The 18,149-nt window shown below is 37.4% G+C and overlaps 1 protein-coding gene across 3 annotated transcripts in view; it reads left to right on the top strand.

The window, feature by feature from the left end:
- Window positions 1–18,149, top strand: part of GABRA4 (gamma-aminobutyric acid type A receptor subunit alpha4) — a 63,878-nt gene that overhangs the window by 18,043 nt on the left and 27,686 nt on the right. For 2 of the 3 annotated variants that reach the window (XM_024731714.1, XM_024731715.1), the window contains exons 6-8: window positions 1,331–1,474; window positions 3,161–3,313; window positions 10,474–10,733. In XM_024731714.1, coding sequence (XP_024587482.1) covers window positions 1,331–1,474; window positions 3,161–3,313; window positions 10,474–10,733 — 557 coding nt within the window. The remainder of the gene's footprint in view (window positions 1–1,330; window positions 1,475–3,160; window positions 3,314–10,473; window positions 10,734–18,149) is intronic. The other variant, XM_024731716.1, reaches the window with a different exon arrangement.

Raw genomic sequence — 18,149 nt, forward strand, 5'->3', positions numbered from 1 at the left:
CTCATGGAACACTTTTCAGAGTGACTTAAACATAGTTGGTCCTCCATCAGGGTTTGTATAAAATAAAGAAATTATTCCTTGGAAGCTGATGATTTGGGGTTGAGAACTGAAAAGAGAGGCCCATCATACTTATCAAATAAAGATACTTAATTACTTTGGAAGGAGAAAAATAACATTTAACTATGTTTACAATTCATAGGCATGAGAAAAAAACAGGGGGAAAAATGGTTATAAGATAGCCAAGAGTAGGATACCTGATTTAAAATATCATGCAGGATCATAGCATTCTGAGACTTTAACTGCATGATTAAGCATACATATACTTCAGAAGATAAACCTTGACACACAATTGTGTAGTGCTAAATGACAACACAAGCCTTATAGTTTGTTTTGCAAAGTCGCTTATAAAGATAGTCTCCCTAGGTATCAATTCCTTTTGTAGAATTAAACACTTTCACTGAGGACCTACTGTGCTCTAGGCCTTTTAGGAAGGTTTGTAGAGGGTAGCATACAATTCATCTTTGTTCTTCTGAACTCATTTGTGTGTGAGCCAAGCTATCTGTTCTGGGTAGACTGGTAAGCAAGCAGCTGGTCTCCATTTGTACTGAACACCAAATAATAGAAAATGGGCTTGAATTGCCGCTGGGAGGGATTTGTTGAAGATAGAAAGGAAAATGTTCTGATTGTGAGAGTTTAAAGGTAGTGGAACTGGTTGTGTAAGTACATTCCCTGGAGAGCTTTATAAACAGCATAGCCAGTTGTTACTGCAGAGTGGTTCCCAAAAAGCATGGGTATTGCCCAGAGGCAGAGTCTGGAATAGGTGACCCCTGGAGAGCTCTCCCAACAGTAGGATTTGCTCTTTTTGTTTTTGTTGTTGTATTATTATACGCAGCATCTGGTACATTTCTAATTGGCAGAGCTGCATTAGGATGGAAGAAGTCGATATTGGTCAAATACTGGCAGTGAGTTAGAAAGGGAGTAGCAGTTGGACAGTACTTTTGGGGGGTTTATTATTTCTGCTTTTCAACTGTTTATCCTATTAGTATGGAAACATACCAAGTGCACTGATGCATACATAGCATTTTAGTTGCCTTAGTTGTAGTCTCCCCTCCAAACCTTTGGCATAAAAGTAAGAAATATACCCAGTTGCAAGGCTGTTTATTTAATCTCTACAGTCTTCTCAATCTTAAACGTGTTTGAATAAATCATAATGATTCTTTTTTTCATTTATTACATCTTTCCTGAACATGTGTAATATTCTTAATCGTTGACCATCAATGCTGATGGAAAAGGAGCTCTGAATCTAACCACATTCTGTGCTCTCATCCAGATGCCTATCCGAAGAGTGAGATGATTTATACGTGGACAAAAGGTCCTGAGAAATCAGTAGAAGTTCCAAAGGAGTCTTCCAGCTTAGTTCAGTATGACTTGATTGGGCAAACTGTATCAAGTGAAACTATCAAATCCATCACGGGTGAGATGTTTAACAATTTGAGTCAATATGCTACCTAGCATTGGCAATGGAGTTTTGTCCTAGCTTCTTCATTGAAATATCTCGTGTTTTCAGGGGACAACTAAAAGTTTCCAGAAATAGAGTTGATGCATAAATCACAGTTCAGACTTCATTTGTATTTAAATCTTGTTTTAGTTTAAAATAAATTCTGAGTTGGTGACATGTGAGAAGTGAGCTGGTTTTCTTATTCAGAAACAAAAGCCAATAATCAAATATATCAAAACTGTTTTCAACAGAATTCTGAGGTGGGAAATCTGACCATTGATTTTTTTTTTTTTTTTTTTTTTTTTTTTTTTTGCGGTACGCGGGCCTCTCACTGTTGTGGCCTCTCCCATTGCGGAGCACAGGCTCCGGATGCGCAGGCTCGGCGGCCATGGCTCACGGGCCTAGCCGCTCAGCGGCATGTGGGATCTTCCCGGACCGGGGCACGAACCTGCGTCCCCTGCATCGGCAGGCGGACTCTCAACCACTGCGCCACCAGGGAAGCCCTGACCATTGATTTTTGAGCACTGGATTTCCCTGTTTTTGGTGATTTCCCCAAATCTTTTTTTTTTTAAATCTCGCCCAATTTTTGTGGTGCTACGCTACCCTCTTTTCAAAAGTAAAAGCAAAATATAAAGCTTAATTATAAAATATGTTAAGGGTGTATATTAAAGCTGTCACATGAGTAGATGGATGATTATTTTTGATGATTCTTGGTCTGTACTTGCTTTGGGGATGTGAATGGTAAGAAGCATAGGATTTAGTTTTTGTCATATTCAATGGGGAAAAACAGCTAATTATTGCTTGTTCTAAAACTATTCCTTACATACACATATCACCAGGAAAAACTATTTTTTTTAAAGACATTTCTTTTCCAGCCTGTAAGTGAGATTAAAAATACATTTTGGGAGGATTTGAGGCTTCTGAATCTTGGGCTTCACAGTCTGAGAATAAAGCTACTGCTTCCTAAGTAACTTTCTCAATACCTTACTTTCAGATGTAACATTAAAAATATTATCAAGAGCTACCAGAAATCTTATGGTATATTTACTTATTAGCTTTTTTAGGTTTTTGTCTAAATGCCAATAAAACATGCCTGAACTCAGGGATGTTACATATGGCCGTATGTTATATGTGTTTCTTTGTATTTTTCTTCACATATGCCACATTTAGAAATAAAGCTCTTTCCTAAAACTAAGACAGTAAGGTAACCTTTCCCTAAGCATATATGTATATATAATGTATGCCTTTGTATTCCAATTCTTTCTAAAATTAAGCTTTATATTTTCATGTGTATGTGTATTTTCATTTTTTTCTAGTGATTTTCCATAAAGGTTAGGTCTAAATTCTGCTCTAGAAAATGCTGCAAATGAAGGCCAATCGCTTTAAAATAGAAAGCACTGCAAAGAATTTTTATAAAGTTATAGCCCAACTTATTCAATTGCTTAATTACTACATGCAACAGAAATGTTTTTCTGTGTAATGATGGGCAGTATCATTCCCCCCCCCAGTTGGGAACTACATATTTCTCAGTGCGTGTGTTGTTACTCAATCCGATACTTTCTTTGCCTAGAATACTGTTTGTTAGTCTGAAATATGATTATAAAGCCATTGAATAATTGCCCGCAGAACCTATAACGTATTTTCCTCATGTTTCATTCGCAGGTGAATATATCGTTATGACGGTTTATTTTCACCTCAGACGGAAGATGGGTTATTTTATGATTCAGACGTACATTCCATGTATTATGACAGTAATTCTTTCTCAAGTTTCATTCTGGATAAATAAGGAATCAGTTCCAGCTAGGACTGTATTCGGTAATTATAATCATTTCTTGGGTATTTTTGTCCACCTTACATTTTGATCGTGGGAATAACCTTTAGATATCATCTCTAACAAAATATTAAACAGTAATATATCTGGCTGTGCTAAGTAAAGACTCACATAAGGTTTCTTTTTTTTTTGCGGTACGCGGGCCTCTCACTGCTGTGGCCTCTCCCGCTGCGGAGCACAGGCTCCAGACGTGCAGGCTCCGGACACTCAGGCTCAGCGGCCATGGCTCACGGGCCCAGCCGCTCCACGGCATGTGGGATCCTCCCGGAACGGGGCACGAACCCTTGTCCCCTGCATCGGCAGGCGGACTCCCAACCACTGCGCCACCAGGGAAGCCCCTAAGGTTTCATTTTTATCAGCCAATACAAAGTAATAAAGCTTGAGAGGATATGGGCAGTCCATCCCTTCCTTTGGGGCTCCACCAGATTTCCTTTATTGAGAACTGGCAGGTGAAGACCAAGTGTGAATCTGAATATAATTTCACTTTGGGTGATGTTCTTGGGTTCCTAGCTTAATACTGTGTGATTGAATTAAAAATCATATCTATGTGTTGAAATGAAATGCATTGGGAGCTTAAAATAAAACAAAAGTCATGGATGAATGAATATGAAAACCTTAGAATAATTTGCCTTTTAATGAAGAGGAACAAAAGGCAAATGGTTTAAATGCATGGAATTGGAAGTATTATATGCTTAGTTTATTAGCTTATTGTTATATTCTACCTACATCTTTTTTTTCAGAATACTACACATTTTATTCTTTTTGTTTTTACAGTGGCTTCCTATATATCATATTCTTAACCCTATGAGGTCCAGAACACCTGAGTTTTCAATTTTTGTAGCTGAAAATAAGCCTTTTGCTTATCAGGCTTGCTTTTAAATATTAAAATTAGTTATAATGATATTTATTTAATTCAACATATCTCTCTATTCTTTTTCTATTGATTGTGAGTGGCAAAAGCATTCAGTTATGGGATGAAAATGGAATGGAAAGGAGGTATAATCCTCACAAGAGATGCCAATTTCCCTTTGCTTTTTCTACTTGGTAGAAAGCCAAATAGAAGCCATGGTATAATATCCCTCATCACACAATAGCTGAAGGGATGCTGGTGAGAAGGAACTGGAGAGAATGGGAACTTCTCATCCCACCTCTGATCCATTTAGAGAACTTCTGATATAAGGGCATCTTAGTGTTCTCAGTGGACCTGAATGTGGGGTGTTTGCCATGGACACCCTCCCCCACCCCTTTAGGTTTACTCAAGAAGGTTTTGGAATCCTACCAGGGATACTCTTAGAGGAGGGTCAGTGCTGAGGGTAGGGTGTGACCTCACGAAGGCAGTGAACAGGTGTTATGGCACTACCTACTTCGTAGAGTTGCGAGGGTTCATTGCAAGTGTTGAGTAAATTTTAGCTATTAAAAATAGGTGTGAAAATGAAAGAGGAGAAAACACATCTAAGCTTTGGACTCCAATAGGTCAGGTTTTAAAACCCACATCTGCCACTTATTTTCTCCATCCATAAAACTGTGATAACACATCTCTCCTTCACAGACTAGTAAAGATTTAGAATTATGTGCAGTACTCATTACAGGGTATATGGAGCACTTAGCACATGTTAGTTACTTTTTACCATATGCTCTATTGCGTAGGGGAGATTTATTTTGTTATGACTTGGTTTCCTTGATTATTAACTGTTTTTAAAAGAAAATATGCATTATTATGTAATGCCAGACACTCTGCTAAATTCTTTTTTTTTAAAGTGAAATACAGTTTATTTGCAGTGTTAGTTTCAGGTGTACAGCAAAGTGACTCAGTCATATATATATATATATATATATATATATATATATACACACATATATGTATATTCTTTTTTATATTCTTTTCCCTCCGAGGTTATTACAAAATATTGAGTATTGTTCCTTGTGCTATAAGTAGGACCTTGTTTTTTATTTTATATATAGTACCGTGTATATATTAATCCCAAACTCCTAATTTATTCCTCCCCCCACTTTCCTCTTTGGTAACCATAAGTTTCTTTTCTATATCTGTGAGTCTGTTTCTGTTTTGTAAATAAGTTCATTTGTGTCATTGCTTACATTCCACATGTAACTGATATCCAATGATATTTTTCTTTCTCTGTCTGGCTTACTTCACTTAGTATGATAATCTCTAGGTCCATCCATGTTGCCGACAAGGGATTAATCTGCTAAATGCTTGATGTCCATTCTCTCATTGAGTGCAGTGAGAGAATGATTAACCTTGGGTCTACACATCATGTCCAGAGGCAGCCTGACTGGGCAGGAGGTATCTGCTGAGGCTGAGAACCAGATCAAAGTCCCTTAACTTTTCCTCGTACAAAAAATATTAATATTTCAGGAACTGTCATCATTGAAAATAAAAATAAAATTACTTTTACACACATACCATCTTTTTTCTATGTTCCTAAATAATTTCTAGAACAGATAATATTGACCCATTAATGATGCCTTTGATTAAGAGGTAGTCATGTCAAAAGTGCAGACTCTGGAGCGAGACAAAAGTTGTAACCCCAAAGTCTACCACTTATTAGCTGTGAACCTTCAGCGAGTTATTTCTGCCTGTTTCCTCATGTGTTACAACAGGATACATTGTTGCTACTACATAGGGTTGCTAGGAGGATTCAATTAATTAATTTGTTTTTGTTTTTTTTGTTTATTTTGGGATTTTTGCTTTTTTTAAAATTTTTATTTATTTTTGGCTGTGTTGGGTCTTTGTTGCTGCGCACGGGCTTTCTCCAGTTGTGGTGAGCTGGGGCTACTCTTCGTTGTGGTGCTCAAGCTTCTCAATGTGTTGGCTTCTCTTGTGGAGCACGAGCTCTAGGCGCCCGGGCTTCAGTAGTTGCGGTGCATGGGCTCAGTAGTTGTGGCGTGTGGGCTCTAATGCATGCGGACTTCAGTAGCTGTGGCTCGCAGGCTCCAGAGCACAGGCTCAGTAGTTGTGGCACACGGGCTTAGTTGCTCCGTGGCATGTGGGATCTTCCCGGACCAGGGATTGAATCCGTGTCCCCTGCATTGGCAGGCGGATTCTTAACCACTGTGCCACCAGGGAAGCCCTCAATGAGTAAATTTGGATAAAGCCCTTGGAACAATGCCTACCACACAGTAAATACTATTTTTAGTGTCATTGATTACTATGACAGCTCACGCTGCCATCTCCCTCATTTGAGAATCACTACTTGATACTATAATGTGAATGTTCTCCATATTTTCTAGTTATTGTGATTGGTTGATAAGCTTTGAATGCTTTCTTGGTTCATTATAAACTCATAGCCATTGTTTTGTCCCATTTGTCCGCAAATAATAGAAATTTCCAGTGGTATGGGGAGAGATAGCATTGATTATATATTATATTGCCCACCCAACATTTCCTATCCAGATAAGATACTGTAAGGAAATTAAGTAGCATGTGGTAAGGATACCGGTAACACATAATAATGATGGTAAGATTTGCCGTGTACTGATAGGGGTCATCTCATTTAATCTTCACGATAACTCAGCAAGGTAGGCATTATTAATTTCATATGGCTAAGGATATAGACTCAAAGAGATTAAGAAACTTGTATAAAGTCATATATTTAAGCGATAGACCCAAGACAATTTCTGCCTAACTTTGAGAACTCTCCCATTTCTACTCTGCCTTTCTTTCTTTACAGGGGGTCTGGGGACATGGGGGCTTGTGGAGAATTCCAGAGCAGCTGAGTGAAATTGTATGGCTGTGTGCTGAGGATACTTTGTGGGTAGCTTTTTCCATTGGTTTCTTTCTGATTGTGCTCATGTACCAAGATACTGGTTTTGATTGACCAGGGAAATTATGCCCAATAATTAAGTCTTCTAAGACCTAAGATGTGTCAGAATGGTAATTATTAAATTGTTTATTGATGCTTTCGATGGTATTTTTTAAGGAAGTTAAGTTTTAAGTATTTGTGGGCACGTAAGCACTTTTTCATTTGAGATTCAGGTAAAAAAATTAATTCTGGTCTAGTATTTATCTTTCCAAATTCTCATTTTCCTCTTCACCCAAGGAGAGAATTTTCTGGATCAGGGGTGTCTTTCAAGATCATGCAAAAACAAAACCAAAAAAAAAATCAGTGTAAATATAAGGAGTGAGAGTGTGCTGAATTCTCTGGCAAGGGCTTCTATCTCTAAAGTTGTGTGCCTCTAAGTTTTCTGATTATTCCAGTATAGTAAAACATGAAATCTGAGTAAACGCCAGCTGGCATGTGTACATCATCACTAGTTCATTCTCTAGGAGTGGCTATAGCCAAAAATGCACTCTTGTGTACAGTCTTAGCCTACTCGTACATGTCCTCTTCCAGCTTCTGGGCCAACCAACATGGTGCATATTCAGCACTCTAAAAACAGGAACTGGCGTCAATACTTGAACGTGTCAAAAAAATCCCATGGTTATTAAAGTGCTTTCACGGTAGATGTGGTAACGGATGTACTATCTTCCTCGATGCAGAGGAAGCATGGCTTCTTAATCTGAAAAGTTGGCATCTGTTTGCTATTGTGTTGGTGTTTATTTAACCAAATGTTCCACCTAAAAACAGGTGTAATAAGCCCATTCCTGTTGTGCTAGTGCTTTCTTAAATTTGAACTCCAGGCAGAGAAACTTTTTAATGTCTAAAGGGATGGCAACTTCAAACACTCAGCAATGCAATTGTTTATGCCAGTTACTTTCCTAATTTTGCCAACAGTCATAAAATAGGAGCCATAATATCTGAAGGGTCTTTCTACAAACTTTAGAATCACGTTTACCCTAGACAATGAAAGAGAGATGGAAAGCGGCCACATATCCAATGTTTTTGCGTAGATGTCCGTACGTTATTTAACATATTCATAAACCTGGTGATCCACCCTCATTAACATTCAGAAAGTAATTTTTGGATTCATGGCTCAATAATTGAATTAATACTCTGCTTACTTGGCATTAATAATGGAATTTCTTCTCATACTGCAGGAGAAGACGAAGACCACTACTTCTGGTCCTCAGGAGAAATCATTCTATTACCAAAAAAATGTTCACAGCAACATGGAGGATCTTAAGTTGCTTATATTTGAGTTTCAGTTTCCTTTTTGATTATCACAGTATGGTCACTGTGAAATTTTCTGATTTCTGAGCAGTATTCTTATTAACACTGCACTGTTCATTTTTTATTTTCAAGTGCTTTCAGCACAATTTCTATGCTATTAGAGGAAACATGCTTAATAAAGTTGTAGAACATTTTTGAATTCTTAATAGGCCATTAAACGTAAGTTGTTATGAATAAGAAGAAAAACCTTGATATATCTTTAAATTTTGTAGCTAAAATTTTTCAGAATTAATTTAGGCTTTATTCACATATCTCACAATAAGCATGGGAATGGTGCCATTTTCCTGAGATTTAAAGTAGAGACCTAAAAGTCCTGAGGTCTCTTTTCGAAACAAAGTCTACTAAATTCACAAGATTGCATTTTCATAGGCATTTAGGTATTTATATATTTGACTGAAAAAACACATTTTAAAATCTGTTTTTGACTAATGAAATGCTAAAAATAGCATGAAAAAAATTTTAAAGGGAATACAACCAAATTCTCAACTTTCTTCCTCTGTATAGTCTATGGAATGTTTTTGAAAGATCCATAGCTCAGAAGCTACACAGTTGCTCTAGTTTTTCATGTTGTAAACAATGACAGTTCAGAAGGGACTAGAAAGAAAATAGATTGATGAAGAGCTGAAAAATGTATTTTTATTTACAGTGCATTTATCATATGCTCGGCACTACGTGAAATAAGGTAAATCCTGAAGCAGTGTTAGCCATTCTGCCCTTAAGAAGTCTATGCTCCATCAAGTAGTGGAAACAAAGCTCACTCAAATGGAACAATTAGGGCAGAACATAATTAAGTGCTGAGTTGAGAGGACAGTATTATTTCTCCCTACATCAAAATATTATTATTCTTTTATTATTGCATGGGACTCACTATTTTTTCAGTTTAACGTGTTATTTGGCTTTCAGCTGTGGATTGGCATGGACTGGATATAGTTTATGCCTTCATCATTGTTATTGTTGTCATCATCACCATCCCCAAACACCTGGGTGTGTCAATTCAAGAGATTTCCTAGGCATTACATAGAATGAGTTTAAATGGATATGGTAAATCTCCATGTAAATTTCCAAGCTTAACTACATAACATGGATTAGATACACAGAGAGGCAAAGATTCAGAAAGGGACAATTGTGCAAATATTAGCATCCCTACGTAATGCATTTCTCTACAGTTTCAGTGGCAAGTGGAATTCTTCCATTGAGAATGGGGACTGACTTTTTTCCCAGGCTGAGGAGAAGCCTTTTCTGGAGGTGATATGCTTCAGAAGCCTATTGATGCGTGAGAAGTACCTCTATTCTTGTTGCCAATATTTTCCTGCCAACCACAAACTGATGGGCAGTAGATGCCCAATATTTTTAAAGCCAGATTATTCTAGAAGTCTATTTCTCAGGAGTATACCTATGTTGTTTTATATAAATTAAGCTATTTTACAACTAGTAAATTTGTTATTTTAGTTCAGTAAGTAATATTCAGGTAAAGACTATAAATACATATAACTTGTGCTTTTTCTGATAGAGATTCTCAACAGCAGTGGGCCATGCCTACCCCAGGAATTCTGATGCTTCAGTTTTCATTGCTACCATCTTCCCACTCCTGGTTGAGAGTCAGTGCTTCAATGAGTCACACTTTCTGTTAGGTGTGTGTTGAGTTTCTCAGGTACATTGGCCCAGGTACTAACATGAACCCAGTATATGTTAGGTGCCTTAGATACTTTTAATCTTCATTGTAAACCCAATAAGTGGGTATCAAATGAAACCAGTGAGTTTTCCTAACTTAATCCAACTCACACTGAGCCAGTGATTAGAAGAGCCAGGATTTGAACCATCTCTGTCATCTCCAAAGCCTGTGCTAATTTCACTGAACCACTATGACTGGAATCTTACATCAAAGATGGTTTGGTTTGAGTTATTGTAAACTTTGTTACCCTCACCCCACCAAATTTCCAGGTCTTTTTGTTTGTTTTTATGCATTGAAGTAACCATAAAGTATTTTGTCTCTTTGCTCTTTTGCTTTGAAGGAATAACCACAGTGCTCACCATGACCACACTGAGCATCAGTGCACGGCATTCTTTGCCCAAAGTGTCCTATGCAACTGCCATGGATTGGTTCATAGCTGTCTGCTTTGCTTTTGTGTTTTCGGCCCTTATTGAGTTTGCTGCTGTCAACTACTTTACCAATGTTCAAATGGCAAAAGCCAAAAGGAAGACATCAAAAGCCCCCCAGGAAATTCCAGCTGCTCCAGTGCTGAGAGAAAAGCAACCTGAAGCACCTCTGCAGGTATTTGACTTAATATCCTTTAAGATTTCAGCATCTTGGTCAAATTTGCATTGCCGGGGAAAAGCTAAGAAGTGGAAGATCCCAATGACAAACAGTAAGTCACTTAAAAATCCAGAAAAATATTAAAGGATAATCATGCATTTATACTTTAAAATTGTGACTAGTGGCTTAAAAGTTAAACAGCTCTGCGGAGTGGCTGGGCCCGTGAGCCATGGCCACTGGGCCTGCGCGTCCGGAGCCTGTGCTCCGCAACGGGAGAGGCCGCAACAGTGAGAGGCCCGCATACCGCAAAAAAAAAAAGTTAAACAGCTCTGGATGAGCTTGAGGTACACAGCTAGTTGTTTGAAAGTTCTTTTCAGGATTAAAAAATTTTTATAGAGAGGGGCAAAATCTTATGTATGCACTTAAAAGAAACCTGTGGATACCCTTAAGTGGGTTGGAAAGGCATCTCAGTAGAGTTCATTGAACAAAGTAAAGCAGCAGTTCTTAACATAGCTCCACATGAGAACGATCCCATGGGGCTGTGCCCTTGTATGGAAGAAGAAAACAAAACCAATAAATAAAAACACCCGGGCTTCCCTGGTGGCACAGTGGTTGAGAGTCCGCCTGCCGATGCAGGGGACACGGGTTGGTGCCCCGGTCCGGGAGGATCCTGCATGCCGCGGAGCGGCTGGGCCCGTGAGCCATGGCCGCTGAGCCTGCGCGTCCGGAGCCTGTGCTCCACAACGGGAGAGGCCGCAACAGTGAGAGGCCCGCGTACCGCAAAAAAAAAAAAAAAAAGACCCATAATTGTGGGTTATGCACATCCAAGACTGAGAATTCTTGTCCTAAAGAGACATATCTAAAAGGATATGAAAGCCTAATAAGAGCTACTGAAATTTACATTGGACACATAAGTGATTCTGTGATTAAAAAAATTAAAGTGACGTTTTCCTCATGGAGGCCAGTTGTACAAAACTAGCAAGATCCTCATGAAAATGAGAAAGCTAACAGTCATCCCCTCCTCCCTCTCCTCCTCTTCCTCTGATACTCTGCTCTCTCTCTGTCTCTTTTTCTCACTCTACTTGGCTTCCTCCTTGAATCAACAAAATGTCAGTGGTCACACGCACAACCTTATTGCGGTTACCACAAATGGTAGTCTAAAGCTCCTTTTGTCTACATGTGCCCAAATCAAAATATATGTAAATCATCAACTTTATTCTCTGTAGGTGATAACTCATTCCCTTAATTATTCATACATGCATTCATTCTTTTTCTTCACTCATTTAACAAACATACATTTAGTGCCAACTATGAGCCAGACACTGTTTCTGGTCTGAAAAGCAAGGGTATACAAAGCCCCCTGATAGATATCTTACTCTATATAACTTATCTTTCAGTGTGTAGGGAGACAGACAATTTAAAAACATGTATAGTAAAACACTTAGGTGTGTTAGATGGTGATAGTGCTATGACAGTGCTGAAGCGTCAAAGTGGGAAGAAAGTGCTGGGGCCTTGTGATAGGGGTGGGATTCAGTTCAGAGACCAGGCAGGCAGGGAAATCCTGCCATAGAAGATGACAGTAGAACAATTAGGTTAGGGATTTAACCTGGCAAGGATTAACTGTTAAGGCTCCTACAGTTTATAGCTCTCCTCCCACAGGGCTCTGGACGCTGGTTCTCTAAGAATGGCATGTGAGCAGATGGGAAGATTATTGTCCTTCCATTAAGTAAGTTTGGATAGCTTACATTTTCCTCTAAAGGAATCAGTTTCAACAAGATTTTCAAAATTATTAGAATGAATTTTGTATACTATTTTCAGTCAAAAAAAAAACACCCCTGATTATCTACAGTTTTATCCCCTTTCCAATTCCCCATAGGTAATTTTATGCCCTTTCTGCCTTTCACTGTTGTTTCATTTGCTTTGCTTTGTTGTGTTGAGGCCTTGGTGGAAGAATTCTATTTACTCTCCCTTTAAAAAAACATCTTGTATTTACTTGTTTACTTTACTTTTTTTTCTAATTACTGACAAGATTTATTTTAATTTCATCTTTCTGCAAGTTAATGTTGTTACTCTTTTTTAGCTTCTTGAGTTTAATTCTTATTAATTTATTTTCACTGTTTCTTATAATAATAAAGTTTCCTTTATTGCAATGAGATTTGCTTTGCATATAGCGTTAGCCAATTCATGACTTTTGATACGTTATATTATTGTAATTATTTGCTAAGTATTCTGCAGTTATGCTGCTATTTTTCTCTACAAGCTCAGAATTACTTGGAAGATAATGTTAAAGTTTCCAAATGGGATTTTGTTTATTTGTCTCCATTGTATTTTTCGTTGTATCACTTTATGTTCAGAAACGTTACTTGTACAGATTTGAATGTTGTTGATATTTTCATTGTGCCCTGAGTTATGCTAAAAGATTATAAATGTTTGATGGAAATTTAAAGGAGTTGACTGTTAGTTATTAAATTAATTTTACCTAAAACATTTTTATTTCACCCTCTTAATGAGTCACTTCTTGATCTTTCAAATACCAAGAAAGTTATGAAAAATTCTCCCACAAATATTATGAGATTGTGTTAGTGCATTTTGCATTTTAACTATTTTTGTTTTATGTGTTTTGATGCTTCGATATTCAACATGTAAAGATTTATAACAGCTCTATTTTCATATCACTCTATTAATTTAATCGTAAAATAACCTTTTTGGGGAGGTTCCATATAATGCCTCTTGAATTCTATTTGATCTGATTTTATTATTTTTTTTTTATTCTTTCTTAATATTAACTTTTGTAGTATATTTTTATTGCTAAATTTTCCTATTTTTTCTTTTCTCATGTACTTTGGAAGCTATATATGATATTATTATATAACCAGTGGTTATCTTTAAGCTTTAAAATGACATATTGTAACTTATGATTTTCTAATAGTGTTGAAATTATAACATATACTGACTCTTCCATGTAGCTGTTAACTCCCCCCAACCCCAGGATTGCTCAAGTCTAAAGAGTCTGCATTTGGAAATATTTTATATATAAATTTTTTTTCTGTTTATAATGAGTTGATGTAGTTCCCTTTTCATTTTTGCAAGGTGTTGAGGCTCCTTGCACTAGTGTTATAATAGTATAAATACTTGAAAGTACCCCTTAATCAGCGAAAGACCATTCTGCAGAATTTCCAAAGGTGGGACGAGAACTAATAGTTCCTTGAAACATATCTCTTGACTACTACAGCATCACTGGTGAGTGGTAGGTTGAGTACATCCAGTTGGCTAAGTCCACTCTTGGCAGCATGGGCCACATGCTGGGTGCAAATGGCATAATCAAGATTAAGAAGATGAAATTTGTTTGTGAAGGGCATAGAGTCATAGTATTTAAGGGTTGAGAAGTTTATAATAAATCTCATCGAAATATTCATCATATGTTTCATGTCCTGTATGGTATGTAACCATATATGTATCATAACTTAGATTGCCACAGCAGCTTCCTGAAGAATATCTGTGTTCTAAGGACAGTGATTAATGGGTTGGCCCACACATCCTCCAGAGTACATCTTGCTGCCAGAGCACAGCTGGCTTTGGAGCGTCAGTTGTCATTGAATAGTTCAACTTTGAAGGTTGAGAACACATTAAAATTGAGGAAGGGAGAGAGAAAGAGAGAAAAAAATATATATATATATAGGTAAGTAGGGAGAAGGAAATCAAGATCGGGAAACAGTGTGTTAAGAGCAAAATTTTAAAACGTTACTGGAAGGAAATATTCTAGTAATCTTACGAAGTTTGGAGTTTCAGTAGAGATTCTAATCAAACAGCTAAAATTTGCTTATTCTAATATGTGTTCCAACGTGTATGGCTATTTGCTGATTTGAATGATGCTGCTTTGTTTAAACTGTGTTTAAACTCCTCATTTGAAATTGCCTTCAGTCTACACAATACTTGATAATTCAATAGTCCTTTGGGTTAGCTCGCTAGTGGTTTGATTCATTGTCACCATATGTGACCTATGGACTGTTAATGGCCTGGCAGAGGTTCATGGTGACCATTTTTATTTCTTGGGAATTGGAAAGCTTATGGTTCATGGAATATTCATGAAGGAAGGAGAAATAGGCCAACTGGAAGACTCTAAGAGCAGCTATGGGCAGCTTGGGTATGTCTTTAGGCATCTCAGGAGGCAAAGCAGCTGTTTTGCTTCTGCTCAACATCACCATAATTCTGCCTTTGACTCTGTCCTTCCAATATTGAAGTTGAGCTCTATTCTCGTGGTTCTATCCTTCCAAACCCTTACTACTTCTTAGAGTACCTACTCGCTCACTGACTCAGGTGATTTGGATTAATAGGATGATTTGGAAAATAAATAACTATAAAATAAAACATGGAGATTTCTTAATAAAATCATACTTAAAACTTACTTGAAAATATATTCTGTAGCCCTTGTTCAGTCAGAAAGTATACATTAATGTATGTATGTTGTACGTTGTGAAAAAACCCAATGATATAATGACTAAAATTACTTGGACTTTTAAATTGTGTCAGGTACTATGTGATATGCTTTACATGTGCTACTTAATTTCAAGCTCACAATAACTCTTTTATAGATGAAGAAACTGAGTTTTTTCTTTAATATCTTTATTGGAGTATAATTGCTTTACAATGGTGTGTTAGTTTCTGCTTTATAACAAAGTGAATCAGCTATACATATACATATATCTCCATATCTCCTCCCTCTTGCGTCTCCCTCCCACCCTGCCCTCTAAGTCTTGAAGTTGTTAAGTGATGTAATCAAGGTAACACAACTAGAAATGGTAGACCAAATAGAATAGAGAAGAGCAGTGAAGCACGTTTAATGAAGAAGCTAATTAGTTCACGTTTAGACATGTGGAAATTTCCAGAGTGGGACATTTTCTTCCATCCCATGATAACGATGACTTACTTTCTTCGAACTACAAGTGCGTATTTCTCCACTGTGCACCTTTCCTTTCCCATCTACCTAATTTCTTTGTCTATTTCCATTTTACTGAACTATTCTTCATAGACTTCTCAATATTAAAGCGTTCATAGATTCTTACAAGGGTATTTGTAAAATTAAAGAGCTATTTGCTCTGCTTAGAGTCTTTAAGAAAAAGATGATACAAAAAAGAATATATAAATAATTCAAGATACACCTTGGATTCAATAATTCAACTGTACTCATGAGAATCTCCTTCTTTACTATCCATTCTTCAAAGTCAAACTCTAGCCCTATTTCCCAGATGAGGATCATTTTGATAGAACTTAAGGATGCCAAGGATATGGTGTCAAAGATTCACATCTACAAAATAATAATAGAATCTGCCAGAAAGACTGATAATGAAGATTAAATTACATCCTGCATGTAAAGTACATGGTACTGTGCTTAGTACCCAGTAAATAATAGCTGTGATTATTATTTTATCAAAGTACAGCTGATTTACTATATTATATTAGTTTCATTTGTACAAAGTGATTGAATATTTTTATAGATTTTACTCCATTTAAAGTTATTATAATATAATGGCTATATTCCCTGTTTTGTACAATATATCCTTGTAGCTCACTTATTTTATACATAGTAGTTTGTATCTCTTAATCCCCTACCCTCATCTTGCCCCTCGCTGCTTCCCTCTCCCTACTGGTAACCACTAGTTTGTTTTCTATACCTGTGAGTCTGTTTCTATTTTGTTCTATTCATTCATTTGTTTTTATTTTTAATATTTATTTTATTTATTTATTTTCCTTACTTTTTTGGGCTGCATTGGGTCTTAGTTGTGGCACATGGGATCTTTGTTGAGGCATGCAGGATCTTTTCATTAAGGCGCACGGTCTGCTCGGGTTTCTCTCTAGCTGTGGTGCACATGCTCCAGGGTGCATGGGTTCTGTAGTTTGCGGCATGCTGGCTCTCTTATTGAGGCGTGTGAGCTCAATAGTTTTGGCGCACACGGGCTTAGTTGCCCCGTAGCATGTGGGATCTTAATTCCCTGACCAGTGATCGAATCCGCGTCCCCTGCATTGGAAGGTGGATTCTTTACCACTGGACCACCAGGGAAGTCCCTCATTTATTTTTTTTATATTTTAGATTCCACATATAAGTGATAACATAAAGTTTTGTCTTTCTCTGTATGACTTATTTCACTAAGCATAATACCCTCCAGATCCATCTGTGTTGCTGCAAATGGCAACATTCTTTCTATGGGTAAGTAGTATTTCATTGTATATGTATGCCACATCTTTTTAATCCATTCATCTATTGATGGACACATAGGTTGCTTCCCTATTGTGGCAACTGTAAATAGAGCTGCTATGAATGTTGGGGTGCGTGTATCTTTTCAAATTAGTGTTTTTGTTTTCTTTGGAAATATACTCAAGAGCGGAATTGCTGGATCATATGGTAACTGTTTTTAGTTTTTTGAGGAACCTCCATACTGGCTGCACCAATTTATATTCCCACCAACAGTGTACAGGGTTCCCTTTTCTCCACACCCTCTTCAGCATTTGTTATTTGTGGTCTTTTTTTTTTTTTTTAGCCCAGCCGCTCCGCTGCATGTGGGATCCTCCCGGACTGGGGCACGAACCCGTGTCCCCCACATTGGCAGGCGGACTCTCAACCACTGCGCCACCAGGGAAGCCCTTTGTGGTCTTTTTGATGATAGCCATCTGACAAGTGTGAGGTGATATCTCATTGTGGTTTTGATTTGCATTTCCCGGATGATTACTGTAGCTGTGATTATTATTATCCTTTATTTCCTTAAGCATCTTCAACATTTAAAGTTTGCATCACATAATTTATCACTTATAATATCCTGAAGTATTTTGCATAAATTGTTTCATATGTGATTGCTCTATTTACCTACCTAGATGGTGAGCTTCTTAATAAAACTGGTTATGGCTTCATTCTGTCTTCCCATACAGCCCATAGCACAGTGTTTAATAGTCACAGTTGTTTATTATAATGAGCCGACTATAGGAATCGAACAATAGGAAATGTGGGGCCTCTAAAAGCCAATATATTTATCAACAATTTCCAAAAACATTTGTATTTTATGTAAAATTCTTCTCTAAATGTGAACATTAGGTGGATGTTAAGTAGTGAGCTAGAGCTGGGTCACTGTGAGGATTGTGAACAGCAGCTACTCATTCTGAGACACACTTGTCAGCGGTTGGACTTTGCTAGTGGACAACAACAGGGAACAGAGGACGACACTTTGAAAAACAAAAGAAAGCAAAACAAAAAGCCTCTGTAAATCTACAAGTGCAGCTATGCATTATGTGAAAAGCATAGTTTGTTGTCCTTGGGTCATTTTAGTCACCTCACTTACACAGGTATCAGTGCCTTTGACACCAGTGTCAAATACAGTGATATCCCAGTAAATGGTAATACACAAGCTTCATTCCATTCTAACAGGCTCTACAAACTAGGTCAGT

This window comes from Neophocaena asiaeorientalis, unplaced genomic scaffold (genome assembly GCF_003031525.2).
Source record: "Neophocaena asiaeorientalis asiaeorientalis breed wild unplaced genomic scaffold, Neophocaena_asiaeorientalis_V1.1 scaffold39, whole genome shotgun sequence".
Lineage (NCBI taxonomy): Eukaryota > Metazoa > Chordata > Mammalia > Artiodactyla > Phocoenidae > Neophocaena > Neophocaena asiaeorientalis.